The sequence below is a fragment of the Tamandua tetradactyla genome, chromosome 1, assembly GCF_023851605.1.
Source record: "Tamandua tetradactyla isolate mTamTet1 chromosome 1, mTamTet1.pri, whole genome shotgun sequence".
In the NCBI taxonomy this organism is placed as follows: domain Eukaryota; kingdom Metazoa; phylum Chordata; class Mammalia; order Pilosa; family Myrmecophagidae; genus Tamandua; species Tamandua tetradactyla.
This window is the reverse complement of record NC_135327.1, coordinates 169,526,029-169,545,018: the sequence shown is the minus strand read 5'-3', so window position 1 is coordinate 169,545,018 and position 18,990 is coordinate 169,526,029. Positions and strand designations below refer to the sequence as shown.

The window sequence follows — 18,990 nt, the reverse complement described above, 5'->3', positions numbered from 1 at the left end:
ATCTTTCATTTGCTGGGCCTGGAGCTGAACAGAAAGGGCCAGACAGAGTCTTTTTTTTTTTTTTGCCTGAGGAGGGAGGATAGCCATACTCCAGCATGCCATCCCAATCTGGACCAGGGTCTCCTCTGGCACAACTCATGCTGTGGCATGGAGGAATCTCTCACCGGCCAGTTTCTGATTCTCCTGCAGAAATCCCCACCAAACTAGGCTCACATTTCCTGGGTTGACAAGAGGGGAATATCCTGCTTGAAGATGAGGACATGCAGTTTTCCTCAAGAAAGCAAAATGAGCCGCTCAGGAGTTCAAATGGAACCGAACCTTAGAATCAGGGTTCTACTTACCTTTATTTCACTTTCATTCCTTTTCTTAATTAGTCATTGTGAATGAAAAAAGTTAAAGGACCTCTTTTTCCCCAGTCCTTCCCAAGCCACCTTTAATTTTATTTATCTCTCACTGACCTTCCTCTTCACCCTACCTCCACATTTTACCCTATTCAGAGTAGAGACACTGTATGTTTTTGTTATGTAAACACTGGACTCAGGGTATGAAGACCTGGACTGAAATGCTGGTGTTGCTTTCTGGGTATATGATTCTGAGCAAGTTATTTGCCTGCCTTAAACCTCATTTGTAAAATAGAGACAATTATGATAATTATTTCACTGGAAAAATGAAGATTAAATGAGAACAGGTATATAAGACCTTAGTTTAGTGGACAGCACCTAGTGGATAAACATCCCAATAAAATGACTGTTGAGGTGGAGAAAACTCTAGGGATCACTTCCAGGCCTAAGTTCCCATCTGAGCTCTGCCTGGTTTCAAACCCCAGCTCTACCACTTACTATGTGACTCAAGGCAACATATGTAACCCGTTTATAATATGGATAATGCTTGTAGGGCGGGTTAACAGTGGTACACACAGATGAACTGTTCCATAAATCTTAACTATTAATGTTATTATTTGCAAATACATAATTGAATGGTAAAGAATGGGTAATCCAACCTGCCTACAACAGAACTGTTTCCAAGACTTCAAGAATTCTATGGCATATTTAACAAGGTTCAGGTTAAAGGGCAGCAGACAATGCTGAGACATAAGTGTGGAAGAATCCAGAGAGCTGAGAAATCCAGGACCTCCTCCTACTTAAGCAGTATCCCATATGTAGGTGATAAGGGTTTAACAAGGAAGCTTATTAGAGATGGGAGTGGGGTGTGGAGTGCCTAGAAGCAGTCCTTGAAAGGATGGGATACTAACTCGATTCCACATATGTCATATAACACTGGACAGGTGTCCTGGGGCTTAACCACTGGCTGCCCCACCCCCATCCGGTAGAAAAAGGGGAAGTCTTTTCCAGAGTTGGAAAAGTCCTGTTCTTCCGCAGAAAGGTTTGTTAAATGCCCCAGGGTCTCTCCTTCAACCAGAAATAGAGGCAAGGACTCTACTAGCAGCAAAATGCTACTACTCCAGATTATAAGGCAGTTCTCAGGGAGTCCCTGCATGAAAGAGGGGCAAATGAAGCTTCCGGGGCTGAGGGAAAGCTTAAGAAGCTCCCCGTCCCATTTTCTAGACGCAGGGGAAGGCAAGCAAAGGGAGGGTACGGGGCCGCGAGGAGTGGGAGGCGGCAGTTGTAGCTCCATGAATGAACGGGTTGAGCCGTGGGTTCTGGGAGTTCACCTCAATCTTCTCAGCCCGCCACTGTGCTGTCCCAGATTGTCAGTGCCTCCTGCTCCTCGCACTTGGGTTTTCCTTCCACTGTTTCCCTAACCCGCAAACCACGTTAAAAAAAAAAACAACAAAAAAACTATTATTTAAGCCGAAGAGGGGCAAGGAAATCTGCGAGGGAGGGGAAGAGACGGGAAGCATAGGATGTGTGTGCAGCAGCGAATGGGGCTGCCCGCTAAGTCCTGGCTCGGGGTTTTCAGGCTCCAAACAGCCCCAGCCGCCCCCGCGGCCCCACCGTGCAGCTCCCAACTCCTAGTACACTGCCCCGGCCGTGCGGCGAGGCGCCCCGTCAGCATTCGGCTGGGGAGAAGATGACGCGTTCCGGGCAGGAGGCCGGCCAACTGCAGCAGTCCCGCCGCGCCTCCGGCTTCCCGGCCCTCGAGCCCACCTCGCCCAGAGCCAGAGATCGCCCGGCACCCGGGTGCGGAGCGGAGGGCGGGGGCCGGCGCGGGTCCCTCCTGCTGCAGCCCAGCGCCGGTTCCAGCCTATCAGCGGCCACCCAGAGGCTCCCTCCGACCGGACCAAAATAGCTGCGAACGCCTGCGACTTGCGCGCGGCCCCTCACTTGACGCTCACTCGGCTCGCTCGCCTGCTCGCACCCGGTCCAGCTCCCCTCGTCTAGAGGGGGCGGGGAGGAAGCAGCCTGGGGAGGGGGGTGGGGGGTGGGGGAGAGGAAGGAAGGAAGGAAGGAATAGAGGAAGTCGGAGAAGGCGCGGAGCTCCCGGGCTGCGCGGCGCGGGCCGGCGCGGCGCTGGAAGCCTCCGGCGTTAACCCCTCGAGGGAAAGCAGCGGAGGGGGAGCTGTGTTAATACATAAGAGCACTGCATCACGCTAATCTTCTCTCCAGAACAGTATGCGTCAGCAGTACATTCACGTTCTGACTGAAGGACAAAAGGATGAGAGAGCAGTCTGCGTGGCTGCTGCCTGCAACACCGCGAGCCCGGCGCGAGGAGGAGACCGTGGACGCCGAGCGCAGGGGGCCCGCTGCTGCTGCTGCTGCTGCCGCCGCCGCCGCCGCAGCTAGGAAGCCGGGACCATGTTCCCGGGCTCCGGAGCGATTCCCGCAGCTGCGACCCCCGCTGCTCACGCTGCCGCCGCCGCCGCCGCTGGCGCTCGGGCCGCTGCAGCAGTCCTCGAGCAGCCGTGGCACTGAAGGCGCCGGGAGCTGAAGCCCCGAACTCGCTACACAGGCAGAGCCCGCGGCGCGTCGCGGGCCCTGGAGCTGCGGGTGGCGGCGGGCTGCTGCGCGCCACCGGGGGCTACCGCCGCCGCCGGACCCGCGCCCGCCCCCGTGCTCCCAGAAGGGGCCTGCGGGTGCGGGCACAACCCGGTACGCCGCGCGCTTCTTTTTGGATCTGGTCCCGGCGCTCCCTTCACATTGCTGCCCCTCTGGGGGCTGGACGGATTACTGCTCCTCGCGACAGAAAAAGGCGGACTGGAAAACTAAAGCCCAGTTTCTCTCCTTTTAACCCTTAAGGGGAGAGGCGAGGGAAAAAAAAAGGGGGTGTGTGTCTGGGGAGGGCGAAGGAGCCGCGAACACCTCCTCTTAACCCTTGCAACACCACAAGCTAACGACTGCACTCCGCTGCCGCCAGCCCGGAAGCGGCCCGACACAGGGAGAAGGGGCAGCGCAGCACCGAAGGAGCGCGGCCTGGGAGGATCCGAGGCGCCCCCTCACTCCGCTCCGTGGAGGGAGTGGGCTGGGGGCGCCGGAGGCACACTTTGGCCATGAAGTGTCTTCCCTCTTGCCTGGTGCGAGCCGGTGCCAGGGTCCAAGGACAAAGCAGGGAAGCGCTGGTGGCGCCGCTCCCCGGGCTGAGGGGGGGGCATGCACCTGCATAGCTCGCCGGGCCTTGGCTCTCCCTGGTGTGCCTCAACTCCGCGGCTCGCCGTATCCTGCTCCGGATTTACTAGAAGCCATTTTGTCTCCCCCCACCCCTCCCTTCCCCTCCCCTGCCCTCCCTGTCCCCACTACTCCCCCCCTTTTGTTAATAAAAACTAAGAAGTAAGAATGGAAACGATGTGCCCAGCTCCTGTGGAGAAAGCTTAAGGACCCCACGCCAATTCCTTCCTTTCTTTCGAGGTAGGTGACAGCGAATTGGGTGGGAATGGTTACAGTGTGGGAGAGAAAGTATGAGCGTTTTGAGGGCTTGTCTTGAGGGAGGGCTGGGAGATGAGGGGCCACTCTTTAGTTTGGCATGACCCCCGCCCCCCATCCATCTGCTCGTCTCTCTAATCGCCCCCTCCCCACCTCCTTCTCCAGATGGAAAGAGGAGTTCCTAGCTCACTTAAGCCGGGGTAGGGCTGGTTCTCCTTTCCAAGCCAAAATCCCAGGCGATGGTGAATTATGAACGTGCCACACCATGAAGCTCTTGTGGCAGGTAACTGTGCACCACACCTGGAATGCCATCCTGCTCCCCGTCGTCTACCTCACGGCGCAAGTGTGGATTCTGTGTGCAGCCATCGCTGCTGCCGCCTCAGCTGGGCCCCAGAACTGCCCTTCCGTCTGCTCCTGCAGTAACCAGTTCAGCAAGGTGGTGTGCACTCGCAGGGGCCTCTCGGAGGTTCCCCAGGGGATTCCATCCAACACCCGGTACCTCAACCTCATGGAAAACAATATCCAGATGATTCAGGCCGACACCTTCCGACACCTCCACCACCTGGAGGTCCTGCAGCTGGGCAGGAACTCCATCCGACAGATCGAGGTGGGGGCCTTCAATGGCCTGGCCAGCCTCAACACCTTGGAGCTGTTCGACAACTGGCTGACAGTCATCCCGAGTGGGGCCTTTGAATACCTATCCAAACTGCGGGAGCTTTGGCTCCGCAACAACCCCATAGAAAGCATCCCCTCATATGCCTTCAACAGAGTGCCCTCCCTCATGCGCCTGGACTTGGGGGAGCTCAAGAAGCTAGAGTATATCTCTGAGGGGGCTTTTGAGGGACTGTTCAACCTCAAGTACCTGAACTTGGGCATGTGCAACATTAAAGATATGCCCAATCTCACCCCTCTGGTGGGGCTGGAAGAACTGGAGATGTCAGGGAACCACTTTCCTGAGATCAGGCCTGGCTCCTTCCATGGCCTAAGCTCCCTCAAGAAGCTATGGGTCATGAACTCACAGGTCAGCTCAATTGAGCGGAATGCTTTTGATGGGCTGGCCTCACTTGTAGAACTCAACTTGGCTCACAATAATCTCTCCTCTTTGCCCCATGACCTCTTCACCCCACTGAGGTACCTGGTGGAGTTGCACCTACACCACAATCCTTGGAACTGTGATTGTGACATCCTGTGGCTAGCCTGGTGGCTTCGGGAATATATACCCACTAATTCTACCTGCTGTGGCCGTTGTCATGTTCCCATGCACATGCGAGGCCGCTACCTGGTAGAGGTGGACCAGGCCTCCTTCCAGTGTTCTGCTCCCTTCATCATGGATGCACCGCGGGACCTCAATATCTCTGAGGGTCGGATGGCAGAACTAAAGTGTCGGACTCCCCCCATGTCCTCCGTGAAGTGGTTGTTGCCCAATGGAACAGTGCTCAGCCATGCCTCCCACCACCCACGGATCTCTGTCCTCAACGATGGCACCTTGAACTTTTCCCATGTGCTGCTCTCAGACACTGGGATATACACATGCATGGTGACCAACGTGGCAGGCAACTCTAATGCCTCAGCCTATCTCAATGTGAGCACGGCCGAGCTCAACACCTCCAATTACAGCTTCTTTACCACGGTCACAGTGGAGACCACTGAGATCTCACCTGAGGACACTACCCGCAAGTACAAACCTGTACCTACTACATCTACTGGTTACCAGCCGGCATATACCACCTCTACCACGGTGCTCATTCAGACCACCCGTGTGCCCAAGCAGGTGGTGATACCCACAGCAGAAAATGGCAAGATACAGACCAGCCTGGATGAGGTCATGAAGACCACCAAGATCATCATTGGCTGCTTTGTGGCAGTGACTCTGCTAGCTGCTGCCATGTTGATTGTCTTCTATAAACTTCGTAAGAGGCACCAGCAGCGGAGTACAGTCACAGCCGCCCGGACAGTTGAAATTATCCAGGTGGATGAAGACATCCCAGCGGCAGCATCCACAGCAACAACGGCGGCTCCATCCGGTATATCAGGTGAGGGGGCAGTAGTGCTGCCCACAATTCATGACCATATTAACTACAACACCTACAAACCAGCACATGGGGCCCACTGGACAGAAAACAGCCTGGGGAACTCTCTGCACCCCACAGTCACCACTATCTCTGAACCTTATATAATTCAGACCCATACCAAGGACAAGGTACAGGAAACTCAGATATGACTCCCCCTCCCCCAAAAAACTTATAAAATGCAATAGAATGCACAAAAAAAAAAAAAGAGCAACTTTTGTACAGAGTGGGGAGAGACTTTTTCTTGTATATGCTTATATTAAATCTATGGGCTGGTAAAAGAAACAGATTATATTAAAATTTAAAAACAAAAAAATCAAAACACAACTATTTTCTAACTTGTAAGTTCTATTTAAAGGGGGAGGGAAGGGGAAATCTGGGGAACATTGTGGGGTAGAAGCTACAAGTCAACTTGCTCTGCTGCCAGAAGGGATTTCTGGTGTAAGGTTGAAACTGCTAAGATAAACTAAAACAGCAACAACAAACATCCCTAAGGAGGTGGACTGAGGGCTGCTTGGGATGAGGGTAGGAAGGATAGATCGACTAATTTTTTAGATGATGCTTCATAGGATACAGGAAAATACCCATTTCTACAGACGTCTTTCTTAAGCCGAAAGCTGACTTTGCAGATTTATCTTACTTAAAAAAAACAAAAAAAAAAAACACAAAAAAAAGCACCAAGAATTTGTACTGTGCCAAAATGTTAAGAACCAACAATTATTTTTTTCTTCAGAGACCAGGGGGAAGATAGATCTGTAAATGTATTTTAAACAGGAAAATCACCAAAATTCAAATGACTCCTTAAAGAGACTGAGCCTGTATGTCTGTCCACGTGTACAAGTCTCCTTGGTTTGTGCACTGAGACACGCATGTGCCTCGCCTGACACAGCGCTTTAGGAAGAAACAGAGAAGGACGGGAGCTGGCGTAGCTTTCAGTCAAATGTTTTCACATTGCACCAGATTCCTGCAGTTGGGCTTAACCCACTCTGTGTGAGGCATGTGCGTATTCAGGGTTTCCTGTGAGGAGGAGGAGGCCTGAAGGGGTGCGGCTACAGAGAGAGGATGGGAAGGGAGAATACAAGCAGAGAAAATGTATTCACAGGAGGCCATATATTAGCATTGTGCCATGTCCACCTGTTGTTCCAGGTATCTGACAAATGATTGTAGGCACAGATGGCATTTTTTGATTTTTTTAAAAAGGTTTTGTTTGTTTTAAGGTGGAGAGGAAAGAGAGGCTGGGATTGGGGAGATTAGGGAAGTGGAAGCTTTTCTCATGCTTGTGATTTGGTGACTATTCTAAATGCTGATTCATTAGGGATTTTTACAGCTGCTGTCAACTGGTTGTAGTGATAGGGTGAGAGCAGAACATTGAGTAGAGAAGAAAACGGAGAGACACAAAGGGCATAGGCTCATTTAAAGTAATGAAGCCTTCCCCAACCAGGGTGGTTCACAAAAATATGAAACCCACAGTTAAAACAACTGACCCACATGCACCCATGAGTGAGTTCTGCATGGAATCCTGTTGAATGTAGCATAATGGGGGAAGGATTCCCTCTCCCAGGCCTGCCTCAGGAAGAGATGAAACAGAAAGGGTGGGCATGGGTGGGAAAGGCAGAGATCTCTGTTATTCTAGTCCCTTTAATTATGTAACTTCTTTCATTTATTATTTTAGCTTTAAAAGAAAATAAAGGGTTCAGATTTGAAAGGGGGTGGGATGGGTGGGGGGGGATTGGGGAATGCCAACAAAAGAACACTGATTGTAATGTGAGAAAAGTGTATTTTTGTATTTTAATAAATATTGTTCAATTTTTTAATTCAATGTCCCTAAAGGGTTAAATTGAATAAGGCCCTGTATCTATAGGTTCTAATAAGCATCAACTAAGTCATTTCTATTTAAAGAAAAAAGAAAAAAAAAAGGGCGGGGGGGTAGGGGAGGGGTGAGATAAGGTGGGAGGGGAAGGCAATGTTAAATTTTTAAACTATGGGAACATGCTAAAAGCTGTTAACTTTCCTTAGCGTAAATAAAAGCACCCTAATTCTAGTACATCTTCCATGAGCTAAGTGTGTTAGTCCCTGCTTTGTTGGGGGTACAACCATATTCCCTATGCCCCAGAAAAGCAGGGGAAATGGGTCAGACTCAGCCCCTGGGACCTGGCCAGAAGTTAAGTGCCACCTCAGCAGAAGCTGCTGGTCAGGCAGCACCAGCTGGCCCCAAGGCCCAGGGGTGGGGGTAGGGGTACAACACTTGAATTTAAGAGGTCTGCAAATAATGTACTTTGGCTTACATTTTTCTTAGGTGTGTTGCTCCTATTCTCTGGGTGTTAAATCGTCAAGCATGTCTTGGTGGTGGTAGTTGTGCCTCCTGATGCTTACTGAGTAATGACGTCCATGGAGGCCGCATGAACTGGTATCCTGCGTTTCTTCAGTGCTAGTATTTATACTAATGCAGGGAATCGGGAGTGAGTGGGTGTGATCTCTCTGGCACTGAAGAGGGAGAGAGAGGCAGGCAGCATTTTGCGGCAGTTAAAGAATGGCTAAGAAAGGGCAAATTCTTTATCCTCCTGGGAAAATACATAATTTTTTGGTATCAGCATATGTACATGGGCAACCACTTACAATAAACTGCCACTCAAGTTTCTAGGCTCCAAATAAACATTCCTTCTGCAGTCTCCTTTACTACCCTATCCCCAACAAAAAGAAAACTGCAGCAGAGTTAAGGGTGAGCTTTGGCTAAGTAAGACCAGTTGAAAAAGCAAAAAATTATTCACTTTACAAGTGCCACAAGACTCAACTTGGGCTCCTCAGAACAGCTTCCTTGGGTACACATTCAGTGGCAATTGCTGAAGATCTGAAGTTGCTGCTTCAGAAACAGGGGATGTGGAACTACTCTCATACTCCTTTTCAACAGCTATTTGAGTGGTCATGGAATGATGTAGTAGCTCTGGACTGTTAAAGGGTTGATAGCTGAACAAAGGTCTCAAGAGATGTAGCAAAGGGACCTAAAATAATCTTGGGAAAGGGTCATAAGAACAAATGCTCCCAGGGCTGGTTTGGCCTTGCATTTGTCCTGGGGCTGATCACAGTCAGGCCTTGGAATCTGAGGAACCCCAAAGGAGTTGAGAGATTCTGAGCATGTGGTTCCTAGTTATAAGTATCCTCAGAGCTGCAAGGGTAGTTTCTTTCTCTGCTGGGCCTCTCCCCTTCAACCTGGGACACTGTTTCAGTCTTTAAAGCAGTAACCCTGTTTGCCATGATGTTGGGTATATCCTCCTCTGTAGCAGGCACTTGGGACAGCTTTTCAAGGAGTCTCATGAGCACTGAGAGTGCAGCTTTGAATGTTGGGATAGGGACTCATCTGTAGCATCTAGCCAAACTGTAAGGTTTGTTACCTAGGAATGGAATATGGGCTGGTAGCCCTTTGAGGGGGCGGGGAGGCAGGGAGGTGGTCATAATAGCAACATGTTAGAGGGAAAGACTCTGCTGATGGCATTAGAGAATTTCATTAGACATTTTTTTAAAGGCTATGAAAAAATCATTTAGTCTAACCCCTTCACATTTTATGTTATGGTCAAGGAAACAGAACTCTAGTCTCCTTGGAAATGAAAGACATATCCATAGTCACATTACATGTTAGTGAAAGAAGTGGGACTAACCCAGGTCTCTTTACTTACAAGTCAAATGTGGTTTTTCACTCAGGCTCTTAGTGGCCATCAAGGACACATTTCTTTCCTTGCCAATGTGCAGTTAAAATGGGACCCTTCCTGTAGATACCTTCTGTGTTCCTTCTTCCCCTCAGTGCTGTCCAATCTCCAGAATCAGCTCTACTGCCTTTCAAGGCCTGATCATTGTTCTGAACACAAAGGCCTCATGCCTGGCCCAGAGGCCACGTGTGATCACTATGAGTTTGGATTCTCAGGACTGCATGCAATAGCTTCCTGATTCTTAGGCCCATACCAGGTAGAAACAGCAGGGTCCCACAGAGGGTGACTGTGGGAAAGGGTGAAGTAGATAAGGCTGAGTGTTCACAGTGGGAAAGGTGGCTTGGTCTTCTCCCAACCTCAACCTTGGAAGATCTGTAGAGTAGAGGATTGACAGATTTCTTAAAGCACCAATCACAGCAAGTTCTCCATAGTAGAGTGGTTTCTGCTTACTTGGCTCAATAAGAATACTGGGGCTCCTTAATTCTTTTACTGTATCTACCCTAGCTCTTTAAATGCCATGCTGTGGTTGCTGCTTCCATAATCTACTCAAGGGCTTTTATCTACCCGTCAGTATAATGTTGCATCCTCTTATCAATGAAGGTGGAGGTATATGGGCTAATTTCTAAGGCCTGGAGACATTAGTTTTATCATGGCTATTTAACATGTATTGAGGCCAGCAAGTTGCTGGGTGCTGCATGGAACAATGTGGCAGACAGTCTCTGCAAGACAACTCTGATTGTAGGCAGGGTAGAAGGTCAGAGTCCATGGACATTGGTGGAAAGCTCTCACTTCCCTCAGCTGTGATGGTTAGAGACTGGAAGAGGGCTAAGCAGGCCTCACTCACCCCAGGCTTCTAACTCCGGGGGCCTGCGTCCACAATTAAGGCTCTACCATCTTACTGCAACAAAACAGCAGGGGCTTAAAATTAGAGAAGAGAAAAGAGAGAGAGAAACAACATTTATATCCAAACACATGTCTTATTTTATCTCCTCTGCTGGCACTCAGCACTCCATGCCATCGGCTAATGCAGGCACTGTTCACACCATTTCTAAATCCTGCCTGAGCTAAGCTACAAGGCAGCTTTTGGCTCAAAGCACCTCTCTTGGTCTCCACCCATTCAGAAAGCACCCTTTTCACCAGGTAGGAGGAAAATGGTTTGGGCAGTGGATTCGTGTTGTTTTCATCTTAAATGAAATCTTAAATGTTTTCACCCTAAATTAAAATGAAGTAAATTACTTCCTTGGAGCAGGGATAAGGGCTTCAGGAACTAGGTCAGTAAAACATACATATTTGCAAGACAATACAGCAGAATACTTGCAAATATAGATTCTGGGGCCAGTCTTCCAGCCCCATCACTTGCTAGCTGTACAACTTTGGGCAAGTAAGCAACCTCTCTTTGCCTCAATTTCTCCATCTTGAAATCTGACAATATTATCTACCTCACTACTTCATTGGTTGTTGTGACAACTGAAATTTTATATATTACACATACAACACATATAAAAGAACACTTAGAATAGTGCCTGACATATAATAAATGCTACACAGGTGGTAGTTATTATTTGACCATATATACAAGATTATAGACCAATAGACTAGCCCCTATTATCTCTATTCTTGAACTTTGTTGTTCCATGCCCAAAGACAAAACATGCTTACTGAGCTATTCTGGAAAACAAGGATGGTGATCCAAAAGTCAGGGACAGCACCATTCTGTAAGCTTAACTGTGGTTAAGGTGGGCTGTACTTTTCTTCTCAGGAAAATGCTGCCTTCTAGCTCTGATCCCTAAATCAGTTGTAAAGCTGGCCCAAGGCATCTAGTCCAGGAATAGACTACCTTTCCTTGAAATAAACCAAAAGAAAGTGAATATGCTGCTGGTGTACAATCTAAGGCCTGGGACAAGAAACATCTACCCAGCAAGTTCTGGTCCTTTGCCAAGAGGATAAGCTTCCTAGAGTCTACTCTACCTAACCCTGTTTCTTTGTCAGGGTGAATGAAAACATTATTAATCAGAAAATCAGTGATGAAATCCTCCCTGATTACAAAGCCTTGCCAGGGTTAGGGGTTAGAAGGCTAGTGGGGAGGGTATCAGGTAGCCCAGAGAGGGTTGTTGAGGCTTCCAAGCAGTACTAGAGAGTATGGAGAAAAACAAGACTGGAGAAACATCATAATTTGAGCAACTGAGTGAAGAATAGAGCTACATGGCAGATACACAGGCTAAGGGTCTGTGAGGCGGTTAAGAAGGAAAGGCAGGAAGATTCCTCTGCCTTACAAAGTATAAGGCTGGTTGGACCTGGATAGCGATTCTGTGAAATTCACAGAACAGAGAAGCCTAAGAAATAACGCATTGTGATTTACTGTGATTTCCTAATGAGAGGCTAGAATTAGATTTAAGGGTGATCACAGGTTCTATCTTCTGGTACATGCCAACTCTGCTGCCAAACCATCTACCCACCATAGTCCTGTACTTCTTTCTGGAGGCTGTCTACTTCTTGGGGAAGTAACCTAGCCCTCGAGGCTGTAATCTAATCCTGACCCTGATAGGCTGGCTCACTTGGGGTCTGCCTGGATCATGTGGGGAGAGGAAACTGTGGAACTCATTGTCTAAGGGTGAAAAAGAGTTTATTATTGCAGAGGAAGGATGTTCTATAAATCATGTTTCCGATAAAAATAATAAAGATGTGGGTTCAGTGTACATGGACCCTGGGAATGAGTTAGGAGATTAGGCCCAGTTCGGTGGGGGATATCCCTCAGAGCAGCTATCTTGTCAAAGGAAGTTAGGATTTGAGAACATAGCATTGTCTTCCCTGGCTAATAAGAAAAGTTTTGAACGTAAGGTGGGGAAGCTTTGAGAAGAAAGGCTACTCTGTTGTGAGGTATGGAAGCTAGATGAGATCAGAGTAGTACTCAGCCTTTCAGGTTCAGTCATCTGGTACACCCAGGAACAATACAAGAGCCGTTACTAAAGTTTACATTAATTACTAAATACCACAGTATTAGTATTGTGCTTGATCCACTTGTTTCTTTAATATACAACCATCTCTTTTCCCCCTGAGTAATAATAAGCATTGAATTCTCATCAGGTTTTCTCTCCTATAAGCCCCATTTGAATACAATCCTCTGCCAGGATAGGACCTAAGATATCCTTCAGAATTTTTCCATTCTAGAATGATGCCTCTGCTCTTTCTTCCTTCTAACAGTTCCATGCTGTTTAAGGATTGTCTCTTACAGTTCTTCTAAGGTTTCAGTTCTGGATTCCCTGTGTCTCCGAGCTGGTGCTGATTTAGTCACTAGATAAGTCATGCTACGTGCTCAATGAGTCAGCAAGGACGACTGAGAAGAGTGTTCACACACTAACTGTTCCTTGTGTAAAGTTTGGTTTATTGGCCTTGGGCTACTTCTTCCCCATCTTCAAGGCCCTAACTTCCTCCCTTCACCTACACATTCATCCAGGTTCGTTACAACCACTCAGATGGCTTCTCCCACTCAGATTCCTTCTGTAGGTAAAGTGAATGAGTTACATATAGCTCTCCATGGAGGCAGGTCCAGCCAGGAACTCAGTGCCAGTTCCCTGGGCAGTACAGCCCATTTTTGCAGAAATGATCATGCAGCCCTCACAATAAGCCCAGCACAGACCCTGAAATGGAGCTGAGGCCTGAGATACTAATAGCCTGTGCCTGTAGCCTGCCAACTGCAGTAGTTTCAAGTGATAATCTATTCCATTGCAAGAAGACTTAATTTCTGGATTTAAAGGAAGTTGGATAATCCTTTATCCTATTAGTGTCTGTCTGTGTGAATTGACAACACCTTCTGTCTGACATGACAACATATTGTTACGATTCAACTCTTGAAAACTGGGGAAGGGGAGTCTGGAATAAGAAGGGAGACGGAAATGAAAAGCCAAAGGAAGACACTGCTAAAGGGAGCAGAGAAAGGGGAGACCTATCAGACTATTTTCATACTAGAAATAGGGAGGGGGATTTGGAGCGATATGGCAAGACTGAGGTATGTTTGCACATCATTTTGTTTTCTCTCACAGAACTAATTACAATACTGGGTGTATTATGTCTATGAGTGTCAGGAAAAAGGTTTTGAAGCCACAGAGGAAGTAAAAACATAAGAAGAATAGAAACTGGCCTATATTTTATGTTCTTGTTTGGTCCATTGTGACTGCTGGGTAGCTTTCCCTTTCCTTAATCCTTCTTCCCTATCCTCATTTTAAGCCCACATCTGCTTGACCAGTGGCTTCATATCAGCTGAGAGTACCTTCACCTCATGGGATGTTACCAAGGTTGGCTGACCTTGGGACAGCAATGACACTGAAAACAGAAGGATGGTTTATGGCTTCTAACTTCAGGGATGTGTACAGAGTGAACTTCCTGTCTAGTTGAACCCTCTCATTTTATTTATGGGATAAAGGAAGCCCAGGGAAATGAAACATGCAGAGGACTGCATGCAGAGACCAGAATTTGGGTCTTTAGGTTCTTAACCTGGCACCACTATCAAATGCCAGCAGGGCCACCATCACTTACAACTTCAGAAGAATACCACTGACAGAAACTACAATGTGATCAGTGCCTCCTTGAGTTGTATAATTCTGTGCAATCACCTATGTTTACTTCTAGGAAGGGACAGAGAGCAGGGGAAGGCCTTTCAAGCCAATACTTTACCTGTGCTTAATGCTCTAAGACAGATGGTGCCCACTCATGACTATTCAAACAACTAGAGCTGAGAAATCAGGTAACTTTTCCTTTCTCTTCAACTTTAAGTGTTTTCAGGGAATGTGAGTTCTGATGGCAGTGCAAACAGCTGATAAATTAAAAGGGGCCATTTGTTTCTTACACTAACCTCCCCTTTTCCATAAAACAGGGAAGAGGTAAAGGTAAAGAACATCTATTCCTGTGTAGGAAAGGCTTGCAGAGGTTAAATCACGTTAGAGGTCTGTTCAAGGTCATGAAGACCTCTAGAGAAGCAGAAGCTTCTACCTCCTTTGCTTTCCCTGGTACTGCAAGGGTACTCCTATAGGGAAAGCTTAGACAGCCCAGGCTGACTCAAGGGGCCTGCTCTGAAACAGGAGTCAAAGAAACTAAGTAAATTGTCTCCCCGTCTTTCCATCTCAATAAATCCTCTCTTGGGAAATGGCATGGCCCTGGCTATAATTTGATCACGTACACTTAATTAGAATCTGACTCCTTCATGATGGTTTTAAGCGAAGTCCCAACAGTAACATTCTAAAGGAACAGCCACTTTCAGCCACCAAAGATCTCTTTTAGCCAAGTTAATTTAGCAGAAATTTGCCATCTTGGATTGGGTAGAGTTCCTCTCTTTTCAACTTCAAAGTCGAGTAGAAAAGGGAGGTAGAAAATGCAGAGGAATAAAGAGGAGGGCGGAGGCTTTAAGCAAATGAGTTTCCATCTATTAAGGAGTAGTAATTTCTGCCGGCTCCCCTAGAGACCAGTCCCCTCCAATAATGGCCTGACTCTAATGATTCCCACTTCTAAGCAATAGCCTGTGTTCTGCTGGGGTTGAGATGAACTGTGCCAGAGAAATTCCCTTTCTCTCAGAGTCACTGCTATCATTACACAGGAGAGATTAGCCAGCCAGGAGGATGTGGTGGGAGAGAAAAATAACAGAAGAGAATGCCCTTCTCTGGCAGGTGCGGTTCTGCTGACCTAAGACATTTAAGGTTGAAAGACAGGTCAGAGGTTAGTAAGAAGATGAAAGGGTTATATTCTGAACAAGGGGGAGAAGACAAGCGAAAGTAAAAGTTGAGGTGTCTGCTGATGAGCTTTGATGAATACAATGTAAGAGAAGCTGGCTGGCTGGAAGGCAGGGGAGGTCTTTGGGATTGTTAGTGTGGTACCACATTAAGCTCAGGCATAAAGGGCAAAAAAAGATAAACATTTGAGGTAGGAATTGTGGTAGTAAGTTCACTGAAAGTAGGGATAGGAGAATCAATTTCAGGTCCCTGAAATAGTAATCATTTTCAGGGTAGAAGTACAAAGATGTGGGCTAAAACACTGAAATTGGGGCTATAGCTCTTACTGAGGCTGCAATCAATTTAGGATGGGGAGTTCTTTGCCTTCTCCCTTCTAATACCTGGAAATCTGTAGTGAGAGCTAATATTGTGGCTAGTATTATTCTTATGGCCGCTGCTGCTAGCAGCTTTTTGAGTAGGGGGTAGGGTGGCCCCTTATTCTGCTCCAGAGGCTTGCCTGAAATGGAGACGGACTGCTTCCAGAGGCTGCCTTGCCAGATGTGCCAGCAGGAAGTCTGGCCAGAGAGCCTGCAGTGCAGACAGATGCCCTGGGCCATATTCAGGATGGCGGGACCCTTTATGGTACTCTGGCTGGGCTCTGGGGCAATGCCAGAGCGGCAGGGTAATACTCCTCAGCCAGATTCATTCCCCTTAAACCTCTTCAAATATGTGGACCATGGAAGGAGGCGAATTTAATTAAATTACTGTGTTGTGAGCTGCCCTTCTCGGGCAAGGGCTAAAAATGGGTCCATGCTGACATGCAAACCTATCTGTGTACACAGAGCATGCATTTCTTTGTGCTTGGCTGTCAGCAGCTGGATGGGGTTGGCAATACCCAATGCTGGACCCAGTGAGCCCTTTGCCGCAGCAAGTTAGAATTAACAATAACCCAGCCCAGGCCCCATACAGTTCCGCTGACCTTTTCCTTTCCACTTAAGGACTAAGCAGCACTCCCTCTTCCTACATCAATTGTTTCTCCTCAAACACCTCTCTTACTGACAACCAGGACTTTCCCATAAGGACTTTACCCTGTGGTGTGCTGGGGAAGAAGGAACTAAGCTGCAGTGAGGTGTGATTCAGAATAGTGCATGGGAAGGGTTTGTTTAGCTTGGCAGGAGATGGAGGGGTCTCCCTGGTGATTCTCCAGAGTGCTACTTCAGCAGTTCCCCACTGGCAACTCAACGCTGGAGAGACAGCCATTTTCAGGTGCCAGAATAAAGAAGCAAAGCATTTTCTCCCTCTTTCCCTACATAAATGCCACAATAGATCTAGGACCTGACCATCAAATAGCAGCAAGGAAGTTCAGTAGCAACTAGAGTCATTTAACATGTGGAAATTAACAACTAAAACAAACGCTGGCTATACTGACCCTTCTACTCCACAAGGTCATTTCATTTTCCTCATGGAAGCTCAGGCCTCACTGCTCCATTTTACAAAATACCACAAGGGTAAAGGTTTTGCCCCTGAGTAGTGCTGCTGCTGGAGCTATTAGACAGGGTTTCCCTGTGTTTGTGCGAATGGTCTGAGGTAAAATCAGATATGGTATGGGAAGCAGAGACACTGAGGGGTGCATGATGGGCTTTTCCATTTTGAACTTTTGCCCCTACTTAATTAAACTGTTTATTTTTTAAAAGATCTTATTACATTTCAAAAAATGGCCATATTTAAAATCATAGTAAATGCTCGTAAGAATATTCAAAACAAGGATACAAAAATAATATGTATTAACAAGTCTGTTTCTTGTGCATGCTATGAAATCAGTCATCAACCTCACTGCAAGTTTTGGTACACCACATATTGTTAGAAGTTCTAATGTAAGAACTGAAGGAGATTATGGCAATATTGAAGGAGAAATGTCTGCTGTGACCCAACATCCACATAAACCTTATTAGCTATAGGCTTTCATTTTAAGAAGGCAATAGGGTTTCCCAACATTGATGGTTGATTTGAAGCCTTGAAATGGGGTAGTGGCCTGTTAACAGCAAATTGTCTCAGGACTTACAGATGCAGAAGACTCATTTGAGACTTGAGGGTCAGATGCCATTACCACAAGCACATTTAATAATTAAGTTCCTAAAATTCAGCTCTACTAAGTGAGCAAAGAGTAGGCCTTACTTTTATAACAGAAAAACAAACAAAACCCAAAAAACCCAACAACTCTAAACAAAGTGATGCAAAGGTAGTTTATCAGGATCCTTATACTTAATTCTTTTTCTTTTTTGGGGGGGAGTCTTACGCCTATCTTCCCCCAGAGAGAACACAGCCAACTCTGTGTGTCTAAAACTTTAGTGGGTGTACCACATGGAACCTGGGAAGTAGCCATGCACTTGGATAACAGGAAAACCTTCCTGGGAAATTAGCTGTACTTATGCAGTCCCCTAATGATAGGTACCCAGATGACTGGAGCAGTGCAAGCAGCTCTAGTGGCTATGGCTACCCTCTGGAGGTCCCCATCTAGGCAGGTTTAAAAGTAATGTTACAGAGGGGACAGGGGACAGAACCTCCCTACATCAAACCCCAAGCCTCTGGACCACTCTTATGTTATGAGGGGTCTGGCAAGATGGGGAAGACAGCATCCTGCCTGAAGCTCTGCTACTCCTTGACACCTCCCTGAGCAGCTCCAGGGCCATTCTCCTATCTGTCCCAAAGTATATATGGCTGGGGTGGTGGGGTTGGAGTGTTATTTGCTACCTGTTTTTGGCTACAAATTTTTGGTAATTGTTTTAAGGGCTAAGATAAATTTTGTCAACTCAGGTCCTTGGGATCTACCTTGAGAACTTGGTGTTTATGAGACATTCTCAATCCAGCATTCAGCATTTTCAAATGATTAGAATTTGTCGATTAACAAAACAAAGCCAGCAGATCACTAAAATCTGATCAGCCACAAGGAGAAGACAATAGATCCCAGAGAGTATGCTGCCTGTGAATAAGAGATTCAGCAACAATTCTAATAGGAAGAGAATGTGGATATATAATGCTAAAGAGAAGCCCAGCAGTGCGGTCATGAAGGGTAGTGCAGACTTGAAGACATAGGCTGCCTGAAGAGGTGCCTGCTCTATCCCTGGAATTTGAAATTGATCACTTTGGTGAAATCAATTTTAGAGAAATACAAAGGTTCTTGGGTGCTCCACTCTGGTAAATGATTCTTCATCTTTATCTATGTTGGATGGTATGTGAAATGGAATAAGGGAAGCCCCCTCACTCCATTCCATCCACGTGGCCCATGTCCAATAGGTCATGAGAAAGTTCACCAAGTGACTGGTTTCAAATTCTAGGGACAGAAGCAGATACCCCTTCAGGTGGTCTCTGTCTTTAGTCATTATCCCTGGCTGCCAAAAAATATATTTTATCATTATCAAAGATTAAAAGTATCCTTATTCTGAAACAAACACCTTAGTTTTTAGGGAGAGTAGAACATTTCAGTCCTGATATTTCCCTATAAAAAATGTTGGCTTTGGGAGGCTTAAATTCTACCCTGCTTAGGCAGTTTAGGACTAGGACAGCTTTTTTCCAATGAAAAAGACTTGAAATAATAGCTAACTAAGAGGAGAGATGTAGTAAGTTACAGTTTGAGAAGAATCTGAATATTGGTATTGCTGCACCAAGGGCATCCAGATGGCTGCTGGGATCCCTTGGGTTTACA

The 18,990-nt window shown here is 47.1% G+C and overlaps 2 protein-coding genes across 4 annotated transcripts in view; one reads left to right on the top strand and one right to left on the bottom strand.

The window, feature by feature from the left end:
• The window catches only part of SND1 (staphylococcal nuclease and tudor domain containing 1), a 499,108-nt gene that overhangs the window by 59,458 nt on the left and 420,660 nt on the right, over positions 1-18,990 (bottom strand). The window lies entirely within an intron of this gene.
• LRRC4 (leucine rich repeat containing 4) lies at positions 2,990-18,189 on the top strand. Of its 2 annotated transcripts, XM_077124400.1 has the most exons (3): positions 2,990-3,803; positions 3,984-5,851; positions 14,215-18,189. In XM_077124400.1, the coding sequence occupies exons 2-3, from the start codon at positions 4,084-4,086 to the stop codon at positions 14,313-14,315; spliced, it is 1,869 nt and encodes a 622-aa protein (XP_076980515.1). In that variant the 5' UTR covers positions 2,990-3,803; positions 3,984-4,083; the 3' UTR covers positions 14,316-18,189. The 2 variants fall into 2 exon arrangements, with proteins under 2 accessions (XP_076980515.1, XP_076980502.1); XM_077124387.1 differs by lacking the exon at positions 14,215-18,189 and having other exon boundaries at positions 2,991-3,803; positions 3,984-7,517.